This window comes from Candidozyma pseudohaemuli, assembly GCF_003013735.1.
Source record: "Candidozyma pseudohaemuli strain B12108 chromosome Unknown scaffold00007, whole genome shotgun sequence".
Taxonomy (NCBI): Eukaryota; Fungi; Ascomycota; class Pichiomycetes; order Serinales; family Metschnikowiaceae; genus Candidozyma; species Candidozyma pseudohaemuli.
The window spans coordinates 67,675-87,841 of NW_020194441.1; the positions used below are offsets into that span (position 1 = coordinate 67,675).

General features: G+C 44.4%; 9 protein-coding genes and 1 non-coding gene across 10 annotated transcripts; 8 read left to right on the forward strand and 2 right to left on the reverse strand.

Annotated features, from left to right (window-relative positions):
• Positions 1 to 462: 462 nt before the first annotated feature.
• C7M61_003014 (uncharacterized protein) lies at positions 463 to 912 on the forward strand (the record flags this gene model as incomplete). Its single annotated transcript, XM_024858370.1, has 1 exon — positions 463 to 912. One exon carries the CDS (start codon positions 463 to 465, stop codon positions 910 to 912), a length of 450 nt encoding a protein of 149 aa, XP_024713280.1.
• An 804-nt stretch (positions 913 to 1,716) lies between these two features.
• On the forward strand, positions 1,717 to 1,787 carry C7M61_003015. Its single transcript has one exon. It is a non-coding gene; the product is annotated as a tRNA-Gln (tRNA).
• A 196-nt stretch (positions 1,788 to 1,983) lies between these two features.
• Positions 1,984 to 2,310, forward strand: OFR1 (Ofr1p; the record flags this gene model as incomplete). The annotated part of the gene is made up of 1 exon (XM_024858371.1): positions 1,984 to 2,310. One exon carries the CDS (start codon positions 1,984 to 1,986, stop codon positions 2,308 to 2,310), a length of 327 nt encoding a protein of 108 aa, XP_024713281.1.
• Positions 2,311 to 3,075: 765 nt separating this feature from the next.
• CDR4 (Cdr4p) lies at positions 3,076 to 7,485 on the forward strand (the record flags this gene model as incomplete). The annotated part of the gene is made up of 1 exon (XM_024858372.1): positions 3,076 to 7,485. The coding sequence occupies one exon, from the start codon at positions 3,076 to 3,078 to the stop codon at positions 7,483 to 7,485; it is 4,410 nt and encodes a 1,469-aa protein (XP_024713282.1).
• Positions 7,486 to 8,345: 860 nt separating this feature from the next.
• Positions 8,346 to 10,829, reverse strand: CDC48 (AAA family ATPase; the record flags this gene model as incomplete). The annotated part of the gene is made up of 1 exon (XM_024858373.1): positions 8,346 to 10,829. The coding sequence occupies one exon, from the start codon at positions 10,827 to 10,829 to the stop codon at positions 8,346 to 8,348; it is 2,484 nt and encodes an 827-aa protein (XP_024713283.1).
• A 705-nt stretch (positions 10,830 to 11,534) lies between these two features.
• Positions 11,535 to 12,248, forward strand: MCU1 (Mcu1p; the record flags this gene model as incomplete). The annotated part of the gene is made up of 1 exon (XM_024858374.1): positions 11,535 to 12,248. One exon carries the CDS (start codon positions 11,535 to 11,537, stop codon positions 12,246 to 12,248), a length of 714 nt encoding a protein of 237 aa, XP_024713284.1.
• A 1,049-nt stretch (positions 12,249 to 13,297) lies between these two features.
• C7M61_003020 (uncharacterized protein) lies at positions 13,298 to 14,696 on the forward strand (the record flags this gene model as incomplete). Its single annotated transcript, XM_024858375.1, has 2 exons — positions 13,298 to 14,653; positions 14,679 to 14,696. The coding sequence occupies 2 exons, from the start codon at positions 13,298 to 13,300 to the stop codon at positions 14,694 to 14,696; spliced, it is 1,374 nt and encodes a 457-aa protein (XP_024713285.1).
• A 1,234-nt stretch (positions 14,697 to 15,930) lies between these two features.
• Positions 15,931 to 16,461, forward strand: GCV3 (glycine decarboxylase subunit H; the record flags this gene model as incomplete). The annotated part of the gene is made up of 1 exon (XM_024858376.1): positions 15,931 to 16,461. One exon carries the CDS (start codon positions 15,931 to 15,933, stop codon positions 16,459 to 16,461), a length of 531 nt encoding a protein of 176 aa, XP_024713286.1.
• A 102-nt stretch (positions 16,462 to 16,563) lies between these two features.
• On the reverse strand, positions 16,564 to 16,982 carry C7M61_003022 (SNAP receptor; the record flags this gene model as incomplete). Its single annotated transcript, XM_024858377.1, has 2 exons — positions 16,564 to 16,812; positions 16,896 to 16,982. 2 exons carry the CDS (start codon positions 16,980 to 16,982, stop codon positions 16,564 to 16,566), a joined length of 336 nt encoding a protein of 111 aa, XP_024713287.1.
• A 2,008-nt stretch (positions 16,983 to 18,990) lies between these two features.
• ACT1 (actin) lies at positions 18,991 to 20,073 on the forward strand (the record flags this gene model as incomplete). Its single annotated transcript, XM_024858378.1, has 1 exon — positions 18,991 to 20,073. One exon carries the CDS (start codon positions 18,991 to 18,993, stop codon positions 20,071 to 20,073), a length of 1,083 nt encoding a protein of 360 aa, XP_024713288.1.
• Between the last annotated feature and the right edge of the window lie 94 nt (positions 20,074 to 20,167).

Below are 20,167 nucleotides of genomic sequence, written 5' to 3' on the forward strand. Positions count from 1 at the left end.
GCAATTGAACACTTGTTAATGGCAATGTAATGTATTGTTTAGAGAGGAAGGTATTGAAGAGTTGAAGCTTACAGTAAAATCTCTACTTCGGGAGGTGACCCCAGTGTCCTTACTAAACTGTCAAGTCGACTACCGATACTGAGCTGACCAGGGGTTTGCATGTACCACGTTTGAAGACTACTAACCTGAAATCTCATCAAAACTCGAAAAATCGACTCGTTGATCAAATCCCATCACTCCGCCACCCTGTTAAGAGACTCTACAGCAGAAGTCGAAAAGACTTTCGCAGCCATTTTTGACCAACTAGCTTCCTGTCCTGCCGGTGCGCTCACAGAACATTTTTGGCACTTACGTGCCGTGCTCAATTGAAAACCAGCTGATTCTCATTGGCCAGAACATTTCGCATCTTAGTGTACTCAAGCTTTGGTTCAGCTAATTACTCCATAACTCAACAATCACATCATGTTCAGGGCCTCAGCTCGTGCTGCCAGAATAAACTTTAGGAGATTCAACTCCTCGGGCCACCACGATGCCCCAGCTCCATCGCAAAACGAAATCGACGTTACCAAAGTGTTTGGCGTTGCTCTTTTGGCAGGCGTCTCCCTCTTCTTCTACAGATCTACCAAGGAGCCTGTCATCAAGACTCCCTTGTACAACCAGGTGGAGGAGCGTGTGCAAATGAGAAACGAAGCTTACGCCAGAAAGTACAAGACCTCTTTCATCAAGTCTTTCATCAGAGACAAGGGCGGTATCGGCCTGAAGCAGCACAGAAGAGAAGTCATTGGCGCTGTCCCAACCACTGCTATCCCTACACATTCTCCATACGGCAATCAGTTTGGTGCTGGTATCAAGACCGCTGACTTGGGCCCAAGAAAGGAGAGAATCAAGTACTACGCCCCATTGGAAAACTAATCACTTGGTATGCATACATTCCATGCTTTGGCATTGATACACATCAGATATTGGGAGGCTGCGGCCTGGATGGAAGGGTTAGATTCGCTCCGTCCGTCGTCGCCATCTCGTAGACGAGGACCCGCTCATTTATTTCACTCGTGGCGACCGGACTGCTGAACGAGGCAGTGATGGTTTGCAACGAACGATTTTGCATCGAGTTATCACGATAGAAGGCATTTTGCTATATTGGTTAACGAAAATATAAGAAAAAACGAACATTCAGGAGAATTTAATGACCATTCGTAGCACCAACTCTTTCTGTTTGCTAGCACTTTTTATGGGCTCTGGGCTTTTATAAAACCGGCGTCCTACTAGAATATGTAATGAAAATAAGCCTTTCACTGCTGATGGCTTCAAATCTCCCTGCTTCGGGATACTGAAGTGATGTCCCAGCTATATAAAAAATACAAGGATTAAGCTATCAACCTCTCAAAACAGTAGTTTCACCTTCGATACAATTGAAGATTGTGTATTTCATCGTTCCATGTAGTGAGACCTCTAGTTTTTCCACATGTTGGAGCTTGTGGCAGAGCTTTTCAAAATTGATAAACATTACGCTGTAAACAAGCGACCAGAGTTCAAAGAGACATGTTAAGGGCACTTCCAGGATCTCCTAACATAATAGAATAGGTCCTCCTACTATGAAGTGAGGGCAGCCGTGACTGCTTTCAAAAATTGACCTTTTCGAACTTCAGGAAGCTATATGCAGGATGCTATTTGGCCTTACTTGTCAGACGCTTTTTGGCTGACAACAAAGGTTCCGGTCCTATAGTGTAGTGGTATCACCTCGGATTCTGATTCCGGTAACCTGGGTTCGAACCCCAGTGGGACCTTTATTTTTGCAACCTAAATCCAGCAAGAGAAGGTGACTAGAAACAACTTTCCCCTCAACCAATTTTTTTTGGTGCCTTGAAATCTGATTCTTTTGTTTGTCCCCACGGAGATTGCGGGCGTGAAAGTGTCAAGCTGTCAATCAAGATAACCGCGCGAACTAAACTCAAGTAATTACACCCTTCAATTGCACCAAAAATGGCTAAAATCGAGTGGAACGTTATTGTGTTTGACAAGCCCGGTGTGGACAGAACACCAGTGAGAGCTGAACACGTTCAAGGCATTCCAGCAACAGTCAACGACGGAATTGTCACTTCTGTGGGTGCCATCTACAAGGACGTTGAAAAGACCCAATTCGCCGGAAGCACTTTCCACTTGTATGCCGAGTCCAAGGAGGAAATCCTTGAGTTCTTGAAAAAGGACATTTACTACAAAAGCGGCATTTGGGACTTGGACAGCGTGATCGCCAACCCAGTAGGCATTGCGGCTAGAATCGGCAAGGACATGCCAGGCGTGAAGATTTGAGTTCTTGGACAGAAGGATATTAACGTTTGTATAGATAATACAAAGCGGCGTTCAGATATTGACGTATAGGAAGAAGTCGGGTTCGGCGATTCACGGAGTCACTTGATCAATTGGAGTCAACAGGGTAACACAACGAGCCACAATAATACCGGCCGATGCACACAGAGAGCCGAATATTAAATTGATAACAGCCTACGTGGTCTCAAACGGCCCAACTAATATAAGGCGAAGCGGGGATTACCACTAAGGGGTCATACACCGGCTCGGCCTTGTCGTAGCCTTTGTCATTATTTTCATGGCAGCACGGAACGGCATGATTCTCGGAGCCGTAGATTTTTCGATGCCCGCGTTATCATAGAAAATCGGGCAGGGCGCTTTCGGAACTCACCCAGGTTCCGGGTCCGGATAGACAAAAAAACAGTGAGCTCCCGAAACTTAGGTTCCCTTGCATATGGCTCAGCCGTGTGCTATTGAAGAATCCAGCACCATCGTTCCCCACAAGTGGGAGAACTATGGAAGTTTATCGGAAATACCACCAAAATGTCCGGATTAGGATGCCTAAAGAATACGAAGCATAAAAACCTGTTAATAATGAAAAACTCGCTTAGCATGATCCCCGTCTCTAGTGCTTTGCTCGTGCGCATGGCCTGCCGGCCGGATCGCATTGTTTTTCGCTAGCCGACCCGGTTGTGGAGACACATTATAAGAACCGGGTGACAAATCCATGGAAAAACACATCTCAATTTTTTCTTTAATTTGCCTTCAATGCTGGAAACAGAACGACCCAGCCTGGAGCAGTACGAAGGCTTCACCGATGAAGTCGCTAAGGATATCAGAATGTTAGCCCGCACGGCTACCAACCACTCCGCAACCGGAGAGCTGGTGAACCATTCGTTGACAAAAAAACTCAGCCAGCTCCTGGTGCCGGGTGTCAACCCAATGGATCAGACGCTGGATCCCCGCTTGGATCCCAATTCTGACGATTTTGACTCAAAGTTTTGGGTTAAGAACATGCATCAGTTGGCCTGTTCGGACCCAGATTACTATAAACCGGCCTCCTTGGGCGTTGTCTACAAGGGGCTCCGTGCTTATGGTCAGGCTGCTGACGCTGACTACCAGTCCAACTTTGCCAATGCAATTTACAAGAATGTTTCTCAATTCATTCAAAATCGGTCAAGCTCTTATCGTGAGAGAACCAGATTTGACATTTTGAAACCCATGGATGGTATAATAGAACCAGGGTCTGTCACGGTGGTTTTGGGAAGACCGGGTGCTGGCTGTTCCACCTTCTTGAAGACCATTGCTTCTCAAACACATGGTTTCCATATCGATGACAACTCCGTCATTCTGTACGATGGACTCACCCCCCAGGAAATCAAGAAGCATTACAGAGGTGACGTTGTCTACTGTGCTGAAACCGAATCTCATTTCCCTCAGATGACAGTCCAACAGACACTAGAGTTTGCTGCCAAAATGAGAACACCGAAAAACAGACCCGAGGGTATCTCGAGGACGGACTATGCCAAGCACATGTCTGAAGTTGCCATGGCTACCTACGGTTTATCGCATACAAGAAACACAAAAGTTGGAAATGAGTACATCAGAGGTGTTTCTGGTGGTGAGCGGAAGAGAGTCTCCATCGCCGAAGTTCATTTGTCTAGGGCATGCCTACAATGTTGGGATAACTCCACCCGTGGATTGGACTCTGCCACTGCTTTGGAGTTTGTTAGAGCTTTGAAGACTTCTGCGACAGTGACCAAAACGACACCTTTAATTGCCATCTATCAGTGTTCGCAAGATGCTTACGACTTGTTCGACAACGTCATTCTCTTGTATGAGGGATACCAAATCTACAATGGCTCAGCTCGTGAAGCCAAAGAGTTTTTCACAAACATGGGTTACCACTGTCCTCAGAGACAAACGACAGCTGACTTTTTGACTTCTCTTACCAACCCTATAGAGAGAGAAGTCAGGGAAGGCTTCGAGAATAAGGTTCCTAGAACGCCTAAGGAGTTTTATGATTACTGGCAGGCTTCACAGGAGAGATCGAACATCTTGAAAAAAATCGACCACTACTTGGACTCTCAAGAAATAGAAGACAAGCGCAAGCAGTTCAGTGAATCTCACAACGCTCGTCAGGCAAAGAATTCTAGAGCTAAGTCCCCATACACTGTTTCCTTTGGAATGCAAGTGAAATACTTGATGCAGCGAAACTTTAGCCGAACAAGAGGAGATCCATCGATTACACTCTTCAGTGTGATTGGTAACATCATCATGTCTGTCATTGTCTCCACGATGTTCATTGATTTGAATCCGGACACTGACTCCTTTTATAGAAGAACCGCTGTCTTGTTCTTTGCAGTTCTTCTCAATGCTTTCGGCTCTCTTTTGGAGATTTTCTCCCTCTACGAAGCCCGTCCTATTGTCGAGAAACACAAGACTTACGCATTATACCACCCAGCTGCCGATGCGTTTGCATCCATTATGACAGAGCTCCCACCCAAGCTCATTCAGTGCATTTGTTTCAACGTTATTCTTTACTTCACTGTGCATTTGCGGAGAAGTGCCGGGCACTTTTTCTTCTACTTGTTGATCAACTTCTCATGCACCATTGCAATGTCACATCTTTTCAGATGCATTGGTGCTGCCTCGAAATCCTTGTCATCGGCAATGACTCCTGCTTCGTTATTGTTGACAGCCATGACCATCTTCACCGGTTTTGTTATTCCTCCACAAGACATGCACGGCTGGTGCAGATGGATTAACTACATTGATGTGGTCGCCTATGCTTTCGAAGCTTTAGTTGCCAATGAATTCCACGGAAGAGACTTCCCTTGTTCTCTTTACGTTCCTTCTGGACCAGGATATCCTACGCTGGGAGACAGTGTGATTTGCCTGGAAAGAGGTGCCAACCCTGGTGAGGACTATGTTAACGGAGATGAATTTATCAGACTCTCATTTGAGTACGAAAATGCTCACAAATGGAGGAACTTTGGCATCGTTATTGCATTTGCTGTTTTCTTCTTCTGTATCTACATTTTCCTTGTTGAAATCAACAAGGGGGCAATGCAAAATGGTGAGATTCTTGTATTCCAGGAGTCTGCTTTACGCAAGAGGAGAAAGCAGTTGAAGGAAAACAGTGATTTGGAGTCAGCAACTCTAGATGAAAAGCTTAAAGGTGAAGATCTTTTTGAGGATGACGATGACTCTGATATCAGTGACAAGAAGCTTCCAAACACATCCGATATCTTTCACTGGAGAAACCTCACCTACCAAGTCAAAATCAAGTCGGAGCATAGAGTGATCTTGAATGGCGTCGACGGATGGGTCAAACCAGGCCAAGTGACAGCTTTAATGGGAGCATCTGGTGCAGGTAAAACGACTTTGTTGAATGCTTTATCAGAAAGATTGACTTCAGGTGATGTCACAGACGGCAAACGTATGGTTAATGGGCGTGAATTGGACTCTGCATTCCAAAGATCGATTGGTTACGTTCAGCAGCAGGACCTTCATCTTCAGACTTCTACCGTTCGTGAGGCATTGCAATTCTCTGCTTACTTGAGACAGCCATCAAGTACTTCAAAGGCCGAAAAAGATGAGTACGTGGAGTACATCATTAGACTTTTGGAGATGACAAAGTTTGCGGACGCCGTCGTGGGAGTGCCTGGTGAAGGTTTGAACGTCGAGCAGCGTAAGAGATTGACTATCGCTGTCGAGTTGGTTGCAAAGCCCAGATTATTGGTTTTCTTGGACGAGCCAACATCTGGTTTGGATTCCCAGACCGCTTGGTCCATTTGCAAATTGATTAGGAAGTTGGCTGACCATGGACAGGCTATCTTGTGTACGATTCACCAGCCTTCAGCGATCTTGATGAAAGAGTTTGACCGCTTGCTTTTCTTGCAGAAGGGTGGAGAGACTGTCTACTTCGGTGATTTGGGAGACAACTGCCAAACCATGATCGACTACTTCGAAGGTGAAGGAGCACCTAAATGTCCACATCACGCCAACCCAGCCGAATGGATGTTGGAAGTTATTGGCGCTGCACCAGGTTCCCATGCTGATAGAGATTACCATCAAGTCTGGCGTCAGTCCAAGGCATACCAAGAAGTGATTGAAGAGCTTGATGAAATGGACAGGGAGCTCCCCAAGAGACCAGTATCGGAGGATCCTGAGAAGTACAAAAAGTATGCTAGAGGCTTGTGGGCTCAATACCAGCTGGTTACGAAGAGAGTTTTCCAACAGTATTGGAGAACACCATCGTATACCTACTCAAAAGTGTTGCTTTCTGTCCTCGCACCTATGTTCAACGGTTTCACATTTTTCAAAGCTGACAAGTCCCTTCAAGGTCTTCAAAACCAGATGTTCTCAGTTTTCATGTTCATGGTGGTATTCAACACTCTTATTCAGCAATATCTTCCTCACTTTGTGGCTCAAAGAGACCTTTACGAGGTAAGAGAACGTCCTTCCAGAACGTACTCATGGATCACTTTCATTTTGGCGCTTGTTACTGCGGAAATTCCTTGGAACATTGTCTGTGGTACTTTGGCTTTCTTCGTTTGGTACTATCCCACTGGTCTCTACAATAATGCTGTTCCTACTGATACAGTGGCTGAGCGTGGAGCTACAATGTGGCTCGCAATTGTCTGCTTCTACATTTACACATCCACTATGGGCCAGCTCTGTATCTCCTTCTCGGAATTGGCGAACAACGCTGCTAACTTGGCAAGTTTGTTGTTCAGTATGAGTTTGATGTTCTGCGGTGTTTTGTCTTCCAAGGATGACATGCCACGGTTCTGGATCTTCATGTACCGGTGCAGTCCATTCACATATTTTGTTTCAACGGTCCTTTCGGTTGGTTTGGCGAATTCTGATGTGACATGCTCCGATGTTGAGTTGTTGAGATTCACACCAGAAGAGGGAACATGCGGCGAGTACATGGCGACTTACATGCTGTTTGCGGGAGGGTACTTGGTCGACGAAAATGCTACTGATCAGTGTGAGTTCTGTACCGTGAGCTCGACTAATGTGTTTTTGGACTCGGTCAGCGCCCAATACAATTACCGCTGGAGAGACATGGGCATCTTCATTGCCTACATTTTCATCAACATCATTGGAACCTTGTTCTTCTATTGGCTTGCCAGGGTACCAAAGAGATCTCGTGAAAAGCGTCAATAAGACTAATAGTGAAATATCTTAATCATTAAATGCAAATTATATCGTAAACTAAATGTAACATGTGGAGAAACTGAATTCTGTCTTTGCCATTGCGAGCCAGTCGCAAAGTTGATGGTATTATGGGTTCTTTGAAACTTTCAGTAGCTTGGTGTTGTAGAAATGAGTTCCGTAAACATGGTTTCTGAACAATGACTGAGTTTTGGTGGATGCCTTCTTCAGCAGACCACTGGAAAATCTAGTTGCTATGAAATCAGCTGCAACAATAAAGACAGGGCCTATGGCCAAAATGGTTCCGTTCGAGAGTCCTCTCATAATGCAAGGTGTTTGAGGTAAAAAGGTGAAAGCGGAATCAGATAAACTCTAGGAGTGAAGTATCTAATATATGATACTCATTCGATAAGCAAGACAGTCATGCAATATAACAAAATAAAATTCTCGAAATGAAGCAGGTAGAGAAGCCTTGCTTTTGTGATCCTGGTAGATAAGGAAAAAGTGTGTTTGAGATGATTAAGTTTTTGAGATTTTCCGTCTCACTTTTGCTCATTGCTCCTATTGTTCGTCATACAACCTCTGCAGTCATACCTAAGGTGATTTCCATACAAGCCGACAAGAAATAAAAAAATTATTATCGGGGAACTTTTCTTAAAAGCGCACACACATTTAATGATTTAGGAAGGTACACTTATCCCCGAGGCACACAGAAGCTCAAATGTCTCTACCTTCCTTCTCGCTTTCAATTGCACTCAACCTTAGGACCCCACATTATGCACGGTGGGCTAACTAGATGACCCAAGCGTAAACATTTACAACAATTGACCAACGGTACCATATATTGAACTCATTATCCACGATAAGTACGTCTAACTATACAAATCATCTTCTTCGGCTTCATTTGCGAAAGCTGCGCCAGCGCCGGACTCGCCGGCGATACCCTCATTCTCGGAGAATCTGAAGTTGGTGAACTGACCTCTAGATGCTTGTAGCTGCTGAGCGTAGGCCTCATAACGGCGCAACTCGGCGTCCGAGACAGATCTCTTGGCTGTCTTCATGGCCTCCTCGAAGTGGTTTTTGGTGATGTAAGGAACTGGATCTTCCTGGTCCTCTTCCTCTTCAGCCTTTGGCTTATCGGTCATGTCGACGTCATCACCCTCTTCTTGTTTGACTTCTCCATCTCCCTTCTCCTTCACGAGCCTAATGTGGGCCTCAATGGAGTCCTTGATCGCAAACTTGGCAGATCTTTGAACAATGTAAGACAAGTCAGCACCGGAGAAGCCGTTTGTGATTTTAGCGATCTCGGTCAACTCCAAACCAGGCTCCAATGGAGTGTTTCTCAACTGAGCTTGCAAGATCGACAATCTTGCACCCTCATCGGGCAATGGAACGTAAATCAACTGATCCAATCTACCTGGTCTCAACAAAGCAGGATCAATTTGGTCAGGTCTATTAGTGGCACCAACCACGAACACATTCTTCTTGGCATTCATACCATCCATCTCTGTCAACAACTGGTTCACCACTCTATCTGAGGCTCCGCCTGCGTCACCGTGAGAACCACCTCTTGCCTTCGCAATAGAATCCAATTCATCCAAGAAGACCACTGTTGGTGCAGCAGCTCTGGCCTTGTCAAAGATATCTCTAATGTTGGATTCAGACTCACCGTACCACATACTCAAGAGCTCTGGACCCTTGACAGAAATGAAGTTAGCGGAAACTTCAGTTGCAACGGCCTTTGCCAACAAGGTTTTACCAGTACCTGGAGGACCGAAGAACAAAACACCCTTCGATGGGGCCAAGCCGAACTTCTGGTATTGATCGGGATGCAACACAGGGTATTCGACGGTTTCCTTCAATTCGTTCTTGATGTCGTCCAATCCTCCAATATCGTCCCAGGTGACGTTGACATTCTCGACAACGGTTTCACGCAAGGCGGAAGGATTAGAGTTGCCCAAAGCGAATCTGAAGTTCTCCATAGTGACACCCAAGGAATCCAAGATTTCGGCATCGATTGTCTCCTCCTCCAAATCGATAAGATCCATCTTTTCACGAATCTGTTGCATAGCAGCTTCGGAACACAAGGACGCAACATCAGCACCGACAAATCCATGTGTTTCGGAAGCGATAGCCTCCAACTCAACATCGTCGGCCAACTTCATGTTCTTGGTGTGGATTCTCAAGATCTCCAAACGACCAGCGGCGTCTGGCACACCGATGTCGACCTCTCTGTCGAATCTACCAAATCTTCTCAAAGCAGGATCAATAGAATTTGGTCTATTCGTAGCGGCGATGACCACCACATTAGATCTTGCTTTCATACCATCCATCAAGGTCAACAATTGGGATACAACTCTTCTTTCAACCTCACCATTTGTCTTGTCTCTCTTTGGAGCAATAGAGTCAATCTCATCAATGAAAATGATAGCTGGGGAGTTCTTTTCAGCTTCCTCGAAAGCCTTTCTCAAGTTCGATTCGGATTCACCAGCCATTTTCGACATAATCTCAGGACCGTTGATCAAAAAGAAGAAAGCACCAGTCTCATTAGCAACAGCTCTGGCCATAATGGTTTTACCCGTACCTGGAGGACCATACATCAAGATACCCTTTGGTGGCTTGATACCAATCGACTTGAACAATTGAGGATGTCTCAAAGGTAACTCAACCAATTCTCTTATCTGAGCCATCTGCTTCTTGCAACCTCCAATGTCGTCATAACCGACTTCGTTCATGTTATTTTCTTCGTCCTCACGGTTGATTGGCTCACCTTCACAGTGAATGATAGTATCCTGGGCGACAATGGCGAAGTCCTCTGGCTCGACATCCACAACCTTGAATTCAACCTGTCTCATACCACCTCTCACGGTGAACAAATCGCCTTTTCTAACGGGTCTGTATGCCTCAACGAAGTATGGCTTCAAGTACACGTCGAATAAGGAGCCAGTGATTCCCTCCACAGTGTCAGCAATAGGCAACACCGAGATTCTGGAGGCGTACTTGATATCAGGGCAAGGGTGGATGGTGACGATATCACTCAATCTCACTCTCAAGTTGTTACGGACGCAACGGTTAATTCTGGCAACGCCATCTGGCATTTCGTCGTCTGAGAGCACAACCAAGATGGTGTCCTTTCTTCTCTTACCCTTGACCAAGACTGTGTCACCCCTGAACAATTCCAAGAGCTCCATCGTGGCCGAGGACATGGTAATGACGGAATTATCATCATTTGTAGCATCATCCACGATCAAAGCGTTGTCCTTCTTCTTTCTTCTCAAAATGGCAGTAGCGGTGGCGTCGTCGGCCTCATGAGCACCAGAGGCGTCCAAAAGCGGTTTCTTGTCTTCTGCTGTCATGACCTATGTTCCCTTTTTTAAAATAGGATTAATTGATTCCAGTAGGATCGAGAATATAGGTTTAAAGACAAGTCAATAGAAAATAGTTGATCTAGATAGCGTTATATCAGCGAGATTCGTTGGCCACCGCGGGAGGGAAGGGCGAGAGAGGTACGGGTGTTTCTCAGGAGATAGTCCTGTTCCTTCACATTCCTCGAGCTTCTGAAAAGGGCCCATATACTTGCTGTTGCCTTTTAATGCGATAATCTGCGGAAGTGGGTCAAAGTCTGTCGGGGTTATACGATCGGCAATCTACTGGACTATGTGGATCTCACGTGCTTTTGTGGATTAACGTACGAATTTGGTGATTTGAGCATTTCGTTTGGTTACTCGAAGCTGCCACAGTTTCATGAAGTCGGATTTGAGAGAATAGTGAAGCCTGTAGTCCATGCATCCTAGAAGAGGTACAGTGTATTGTTTAGAAGTCAGATTGTGAACTCCCAGTAAAGACGAAAAAAGATTTGCATGTCTTTGTAAGGGACTGCTAAACTCATGGTATTGCGAAAGGTTGTTTGAAGTTTCATTTATCCCTAAGCATCACTTCAAATATTGTAAAGCTTCTGCTTTCCATTCTCTCAACTCCGGGGTAAATGCGTAGTCTGCGCCTAAAAAGTTGAGTACCTCAGAGAAAAAAAGTGAGGAAGCTATCGATCTAACAAGGAAACCATGTCAGACAACGACAGAAGACCAAACCCCAAAGGCTGGATTCCACCAAAAGCTCCCTATAATCCTTATGATCCCACAGATCTACGTCCTGCTGAGGGTTACCCCTCGGAATTTCGCCTTCCTGGCCAGGAACCTCAAGGCTTCTCATCAATACCGAAAACACCCACGCAATACCAGAAGATCAATGAAACCATGAAAAAGCTTAATTATACACCTCGTCCGAGATCTAATTTGTATCCAGGCCAGTACATGGTGCTACGTAAGGTGGACACCAATCAGCGACTCAATACAGGTACACGATGGTTTGGCACCTTCTTGACAGGGTCGATCATTGTATACTTTTCCTTCTTTTACAGGTGGAATGATGGAAAGGAGAATGTCATGTCGGATTTCTACCGTTATCGTCTCAGGGCTAAGGAGATGTTAGTGGGCTTGTCTGAAACTGAGTATGACGACTTATACCACCCCAAGAAGAACAACCACATCATCAAGAATGTGAGAGATGCTGACTACATCCCAACAGATATACGATTGACTAAAGAGGGTGATTTCGCTTTGAACAGGCCAGCTGAGAGACATGTTTTGGAGGCCCAAAGGAGGCAACAAGACCAAGAAGAGCAAATTCTCCGAGAGCTCGATACACACAGACAATACGCAAAGGAATTCATGCTGGATGAACAGGAGAAGCCAAAGAAAAGATGGTGGTTTTTCTAATGGTCGTGGTAAAGCATGTGTCAATTATTGCATTTCTCGATCACATCTACAAATTCCAGCCCCGTAGGGCATGAAAAGTCTCAGTCAATTGTCTTATCAAGCTCTATATGTGTGGCTTGAGTCGTCACAGGGCATATTTTGATTTCATCGCTTACTACATTTGTTTGGTTTGGATGTCTGTACAAGGGGAGGCAACATTTATAGACGGATAGCTGCTGGATGCTCTAAATCGGAAGTTTCACATTACCAAGACCTTGATGATGGCGTGGCAAAAAATCATCGTGTACATATTTAAATTATTTAGAAGGAAGATATATTTTGAGCCTAGAAAACATTATTTATTTCATTTCACGTTGGAACTTTCCACTCGATGGCATAGGGATTTTGCAATATTTGCAACCTGTAGCTAAGTTACCCGGCCAACAGCGCTCGCATAAAAGAGGCACATCATCGTGATTTATTTTTTTTTTCCTTAACGCTAATTTAACAGCCATCAACAACGCTACAGCATTCCGTAGAGGTTGAACCCTTTTGGCGTTCTTGGCCCATGACCATCGGAGTATTGTTGTATTTGAGGCATTAGCCTCAATTATTATGGTGGACTGGAGAACAATTGGTTGATCTTGGGTGCAGCATCTCATGCGCTGGTAACTCGTTACCACTAAGGGATTGCCTTCGTGCGCCCGTATGGGAGATGGTGCAATGATCAGCTATACATTTATTTATCTTTCAAAAGTGTTTCACTGTTTACATTTGGGCTTGTGATCCACATTACTCAGAATTAATCGTCTTTCTCCTCTTCCACCTCTCACTGTAGATCACGTCTCAGAGACAAAGTAAAGTCCGATAAGGTTTAACCAACGGGTTCGCCACTTTGCGTCAAAATCTGTTGTTCGATCATGAGTCTGTATCATGAAACTGCATATCATGGTATCTGAGCACTACATAGACTGATAAGGCTGCGTTAAGTACCTGCCATAGACCAAGCATTCTACAACTCAGTTGAGCGACTCTAGATCAAGGAATTGCTCCTAGATTTACCTCACATTATGAGAGCTCGACTAGTACCCTTCATACAAATTCTTTCCACTTGTCAGGCAATTGGTCACTCATCCTCAAACCTACTGCCCGAACTTGTTCTAGAGGAGCATGACCCCGAGTCTATGATACAGTATCATGTATCTGTCCCTACAGAGGTTTCTTCAACCATTCAGCTAGCGCATTCGTCAAAGAGTCAAGACTCCACCACCCCCACTCTCGAATGCAAAGACATATATCTCAAACCCGTTGCATTGCGTTGTGATCATGTACGGGAAGCTTGTAATACCGAGGAATACAATGTCGGGTTACTAAACTATCTTTCCTTATACTACTGCTACTTACCAGGTGTTCTAGTTATGTCCATTGCAATTTTGGCTTTAACGGTGAGCTTTGCGAGCCTTGGAATCACTGCAGCGGACTTCTTGAGTCCAAACTTATACACAATTTCGAAGCTTCTACAGCTTTCAGATCATCTTGCAGGTCTTACGCTTCTTGCAATTGGTAACAGCGCAGCAGACATATTTGGAACTTTCACGGCTCTCAGCATTGGATCCGCCGAATTGGCAATTTCCGAATTACTAGGTGCCACATTATTCGTTCTCACAGTCGTTATAGGCTCGATATGTTTAATCTCGCCGTTTAAAGTACCAGTGTTTCATTACACTAGAGACAACTTCTTTTATATCGTGGTACTCGCGGTAATCGAGTACGCTCTCGAAAAGAACGAATTAGACGTGACGAAGGCCTCAATTCTTATTGGAATATATGCCATATATGTTCTTGTGGCTGTGTTAAACCATTCGTGGTTGAAAGTTGCGAATAGAAAGAGAATCACGACAGAAAGAATAAGAAGCACATTTAATATTCCAGCTTCTGACATACAGGGGGAGACTGACGAGATCACATCTGCAGGGTTGCTGCTTCCGGGTATCGAATCTCTTGAAGATATGTCTGACGAAGAGAGGCAAATGCTCGAAGAGGTTGAAGGTTATTTCGCAGCTCATCCCGAGGAGGAGCTTGATATACCCGTACCCGTGCAGACAGGGTCTTACGGTCTCAAAATCCTCTTAAAGGAGCTTAGCATGCATACGACCAATCTTTCAAACCGTGGGATGAACTCCATCAATTCAGAAGTAGAGGGAAGGAGCCTGGAAGAACCTTTACGCGAAGAGGAAACTCAGAACACCACCTTTTACGAGTCGGCACTGGAAGAAGAAGCAGAAGCAAATCAACAATACCATTGGGGCCTGCAGCATATAAAGAGAAAACTTCTCAAGGAGGTGATCCACTCGCTTGTTCCTCGCTGGAACCATGATGACACTACCGTCTCTAAGGTTTTCTTCATCATTACTTATCCAGCGAAAGTTGTTCTTTCTTTCACGACTCCAGTTAGAGAGAAAGCAATAGTATATGCTCATAACACAGTTCGGGGTTCGAATGCTTTCACATTGCCCACCACAAATCAAGAACTACAAACAAGTTTGGGGGAACTGTATGATATTCGCCTCGATCTCATGGCTTTCAAGATTCAATTTGCACTAGGCATAACCACTTTAGCCTTGATGCATTTAAAGCCGCTTTTCATTATCTTGCTAGTTCCTCCAATTTTTCTAGGGGCATCTACTATAGCCTTCTTGTTCCTTCCCACGAGATGTCCTCAGTTTGAACACCAAATGACTGTATTTAAAGCATGGAATTACACGGGATCAATCTTGGGCTTTGTCCTCTCGATACATTGGATTTCTGTGTTTGCTACTGAGGTTATCGCCATCTTGAAACAAGTGGCTCTTATCATGGGGATCAGTGATGAGATATTAGGAGTAACCGTTTTTGCGATGGGTAATTCGGTTGGAGACCTTATTTCTAATCTAACAATTGCTCTGATGGGAATGCCACTCATGGCTTTTGCTGCATGCTTTGGAGGTCCACTCCTCTCTCTTTGTTCAATGGGTTTCAGCTCCTTGTTGGTGATGTCCAACAGCGACCTCACAACTATTGGAATTTACCATTCGACGACGTTACGCCTTAACGTCATCGTTATTTTTTGTGTGCTTGTTTTCATGAATCTATACTTTTCTGTATTTTCACATCATCAAGCAGACAGAACACTCGGCTTCATTTTGATACTGGTATGGATCTTGACAGTGTCAGTGTGTGCCATCATTGAACTACGTTAGAAGTTACTTCGATCTGAGATTCTACTAGAAATTTGCATAAGACTTATTTTAGAACATAGAGGTATTACCATTTGTGTACCTCCTTTTAGCGACCTAACCGTTTCATGAATGTCATATGAGTGTGTTAGGTGCCACGAACATAACGAATACTTCTGCTCAAGGGCTCTTCATTATCAAAGAGTTTTATTTTATTTCTCTTCTTAATAATACTTTTGCTCTGGAGTAGCTCGATTGAAATCTGAAATGGGTGGCTAATCAGAAATCAGCTCACCGATCCATCTCCATGACTCTCATAAGGATATATACAGATTGCCATGGGGAAGATGCCGCACAATCTTGACTCTGTTCTCTTTTCGACTCGTCCCGTGACTTCCAACGAGTCTGGGGCGCGCAGAACTCCCCATATAAAGGTGTTGGGGGATCCTTTGCTTATCGAACTTCCTCTCTTACTATATCGTCACACAATGATCAGAGCCTTGGCCAGACAGAACAACATCTTTACTAGACCTGCCTTCAAATCTACACCCAGAGTTGCCTTGAGATTCAATTCTAGTAACTTTCGCGTCAACACCCAATCGCATGTCTGGAAATACCAAGAAGAAGGTCCCAAGTACGTTAAATTCACGAATGAGCACGAATGGTTGGCGGTTCACAAAGACAACTCCGCTTTCATTGGTATCACCACTTACGCTTCTGAGGCTTTAGGTGACACTACATTTGTGGAATTGCCAGAGGTTGGTGTGACTTACGAAGTCGGCGATTCTATTGGCTCAGTTGAGAGTGTCAAGAGCGCAAGTGAAATCTACGCTCCTGTGGCAGGTGAGGTTGTTGCTGTCAATGAGGACTTGGAAAGCAGACCACAGTTGATTAACGAGGACCCAATGGGTGGCGGCTGGATCGCACAAATCAAATTGGCCGAATCCGCTGATACAGTTGCAGCTAAGGAGGAATTGTTGGACGAGGCAGCTTATGAAGCTAGTTTGTCCGAACACTGATTGTAAATTTATACATAAGTCATTTATTCAAATTAACACTGAAAAACTGTGTAGGCTTCAAGCTAGACCGGGTGAGATTGATGATGAAATTTTTGCTCCCGCTTACGAGAAATGAACAGCAATAGGCACGATGATGACAATCAAAACAATAATGATACCCAAAATAAGACACATACGCATCTTCATGTCCTTCCACCACATGTCTTTACGAACTCTGTTCGCGCCTCTTCTAAATCCTTGAGCCGAGATTGCAAGGTTGTCTGTCTTGTTCTCGATAGAGTCTAATCTCTCACCTCTTTCAGCGACTTTATTGATGTTGTCTCTCATGATGCCAACCGTGTCATCGATTTGCTATTTCAGTTAGTAAGCCGGACATGCCTGTGATTTCATTTGATGTTCATAATGAAATGATATTGTCAGTTTGTGATACATACCGCCTGAATGGCCGCCGTACGAGAGTTAGACTCATCACCGGTTGTTTGGTTAGGGATGTAGGGGTCGTATGGCACGCTGGAAGACATCTCGAATGTGATTGAATAACTCCTGAAAGTGCTTTAAGAACGGTTATAAGTTTCGCACAGTGCTACGCACTAAATACATGACCTGGCCTCTTTACCACGCCATGATTTGATCTGGGAGGTAAAAAAAAAAAAAAAATAGAACGAAATAGTGATAGAAAAGAATAAAAAATCGAATCCAATCGATTGAGAAGGAGAATATTTTTTTTTATAAATAAAAAACTTATTGGAAAAAGATGCAACGGTAGAGTGTATGGCTGGAACCTGCCAACTTATTGTCTTTCATGTACCTAGGACTGGAGCGAGCTAAGGCATGAGATACTTGGACCCTTGCAGAACCATAAGAACTTTGAATCCTCTATTCCTTGGGAGCCACCCCGGCTGACACCTCGGCTGAATCTATACGACATACAGCTTAACTCACTGCAGCCATGGCTCGTAATGTACCTGCCGAGAGCTACCTAGTAAGAGTATCTGCGAACAAAGTATCAAATTTGTTACAGAGGTTAACAAACCATAAGCAAAGATGACTACTGTAACCATTTTTGGAGTGAAAATGTTATCTCTTTGCTGCAAACTTTACCACACAGAGCCATGAGCTCTTTCAAGAGACCAAAAAAATGACAAAGCCTCGGTTTTACTAAGAGTCAGAGCCACAATGAGAATGCAAAGCAAGCTTCCTAGAGAAAACGCCTTAAAACACGAAAATTGCACGGATTGAGCGCCAGCTAACAGGATCATTGTTGATCCCAGACACGGCCGCACCCTGCATACTGTGATGGACCTTCACGAACAACTCGAAGCTCAATATACTATATGGCGGAACGGGCCGATTCGGCAAGATACCCATCATTTGACCCCAACTGAACAGCCTCGGACTCTCGGTATAGGTCAGTTTACGTTCATGACAATGAAAATAATGACATGACTCTTAGTATCAAGTTTACCTGTTGATAATCATTTCGAATGATACAACAGACCGAGTGGCGGGGGTTTGTGCGCGACAAATCATAATGCGAAATTGGAGGAACAAATGAAAAGTTCGGAAACAGGACAAGAAAACGAAAACCGAAACGTGAGCAGCCAGCAAGACCGAAATTCTCTCATATCAGTTGAAGTAACTTAAATTCTGAGCCGTGTAAATGATAGCATTAGCTCAGTATCTTCAACGAAAATCTATATATATCTAAAGAATCTCTTATCTATTTTTATGATGGTTTTTTTTTGAAATTGCTTGATCAGTGGACGGGTTTACAAAAGGCCACCTAAGGCCACCGTCGGTGAGATCTATGCAGTACATTTCGCGTTCGTCTTGATGGGTTAAAATGACAGCGTTCATTTTTTCCACCTTTCTCACTCTTTCTTTTAGTTGTGATAAGAAACATCAATTAAGTCAAAATGGACGGTGGTATGTACTTTCGAATGCTTAATCAATTCTTCTGAGTCATTCTCATGAGTTTTTCTGTTTTACCGGTGGAATGCGTTGGGGCTCCTGAAGAATCCCTGTTATGTTATGCCAACCTCAGCAAACCATTCTCAAACCATACGGTTGAGAGTATGATTACTGAAAAACGGACTGCTCATTGACGGGGCTGTCTGTCCTATCTTTGGGTACTGTTTGAGTTCAGTTGCTTTGGTGTTTATGAGGCAAAATGCTGCCGAGATATCAAATCATTCTTGACAGGTTGTACCGAATCCCACCAAGAGTTTTTCAAATACTTCAACGGTTCAGTTTGAATCAAGCACCTGCTGCTAGTTTCTTCCTGGTAACCACGAACGTTTCTTGTTGACACCGAGGTTGGCCAACGTTGGTGTATGGATCTTCGGGCGCACACCCCTTTTTGACAAATCTAGTTGCTTCGGGGCGCGGCTTACGGTTTTAGATGCGTCTTGCGATCTTGTTGAAGAAAACTCATGAACTCGACTGAAGAATCGTTCTTAGTATGTTTTTCGGTAATACTAACATGGAATAGAAGAAGTTGCTGCCTTGGTTATCGATAACGGTTCCGGTATGTGTAAAGCCGGTTTCGCCGGTGATGACGCCCCTCGTGCTGTGTTCCCATCTATTGTTGGTAGACCAAGACACCAGGGTATCATGGTCGGTATGGGCCAGAAGGATTCTTATGTTGGTGACGAGGCTCAGTCCAAGAGAGGTATCTTGACCTTGAGATACCCAATTGAGCACGGTATTGTTACCAACTGGGACGACATGGAGAAGATTTGGCACCACACCTTCTACAACGAGTTGAGAGTTGCTCCTGAGGAGCACCCAGTCTTGTTGACCGAAGCTCCAATGAACCCTAAGTCTAACAGAGAGAAGATGACTCAAATCATGTTCGAGACATTCAATGTTCCAGCTTTCTATGTCAACATTCAAGCTGTTTTGTCTTTGTACTCTTCCGGTAGAACTACCGGTATTGTCTTGGACTCTGGTGACGGTGTCACTCACGTTGTGCCAATTTACGCTGGTTTCTCTTTGCCTCACGGTATTTTGAGACTCGACTTGGCCGGTAGAGACTTGACCGACTATTTGATGAAGATCTTGTCTGAGCGTGGTTACACTTTCTCTACCACTGCTGAGAGAGAAATTGTTAGAGACATCAAGGAGAAGTTGTGTTACGTTGCTTTGGATTTCGAGCAGGAGATGCACACCTCCTCTCAATCTTCTGCCATTGAGAAGTCTTACGAGTTGCCAGATGGTCAGGTTATTACCATTGGTAACGAGAGATTTAGAGCTGCTGAGGCCTTGTTCCGTCCATCGGACTTGGCTTTGGAAGCCGCTGGTATTGACCAGACCACTTACAACTCCATCATCAAGTGTGACGTCGATGTTCGTAAGGAGTTGTATGGTAACATTGTTATGTCTGGTGGTACTACTTTGTTCCCAGGTATTGCCGAACGTATGCAGAAGGAGATCACTGCTTTGGCTCCATCTTCTATGAAGGTGAAGATCATTGCTCCTCCAGAGAGAAAGTACTCTGTCTGGATCGGTGGTTCTATCTTGGCTTCCTTGTCCACTTTCCAGCAAATGTGGATCTCAAAGCAGGAGTACGACGAGTCTGGACCATCGATTGTTCACCACAAGTGTTTCTAATCGTGCAGTCATGCTATGTATTCTTGCTTACTTTTGTTTCAACATGATAAATATCTGCTCTCAGGTAAGTAAAAAATGTTAGTTTAGAGAATGG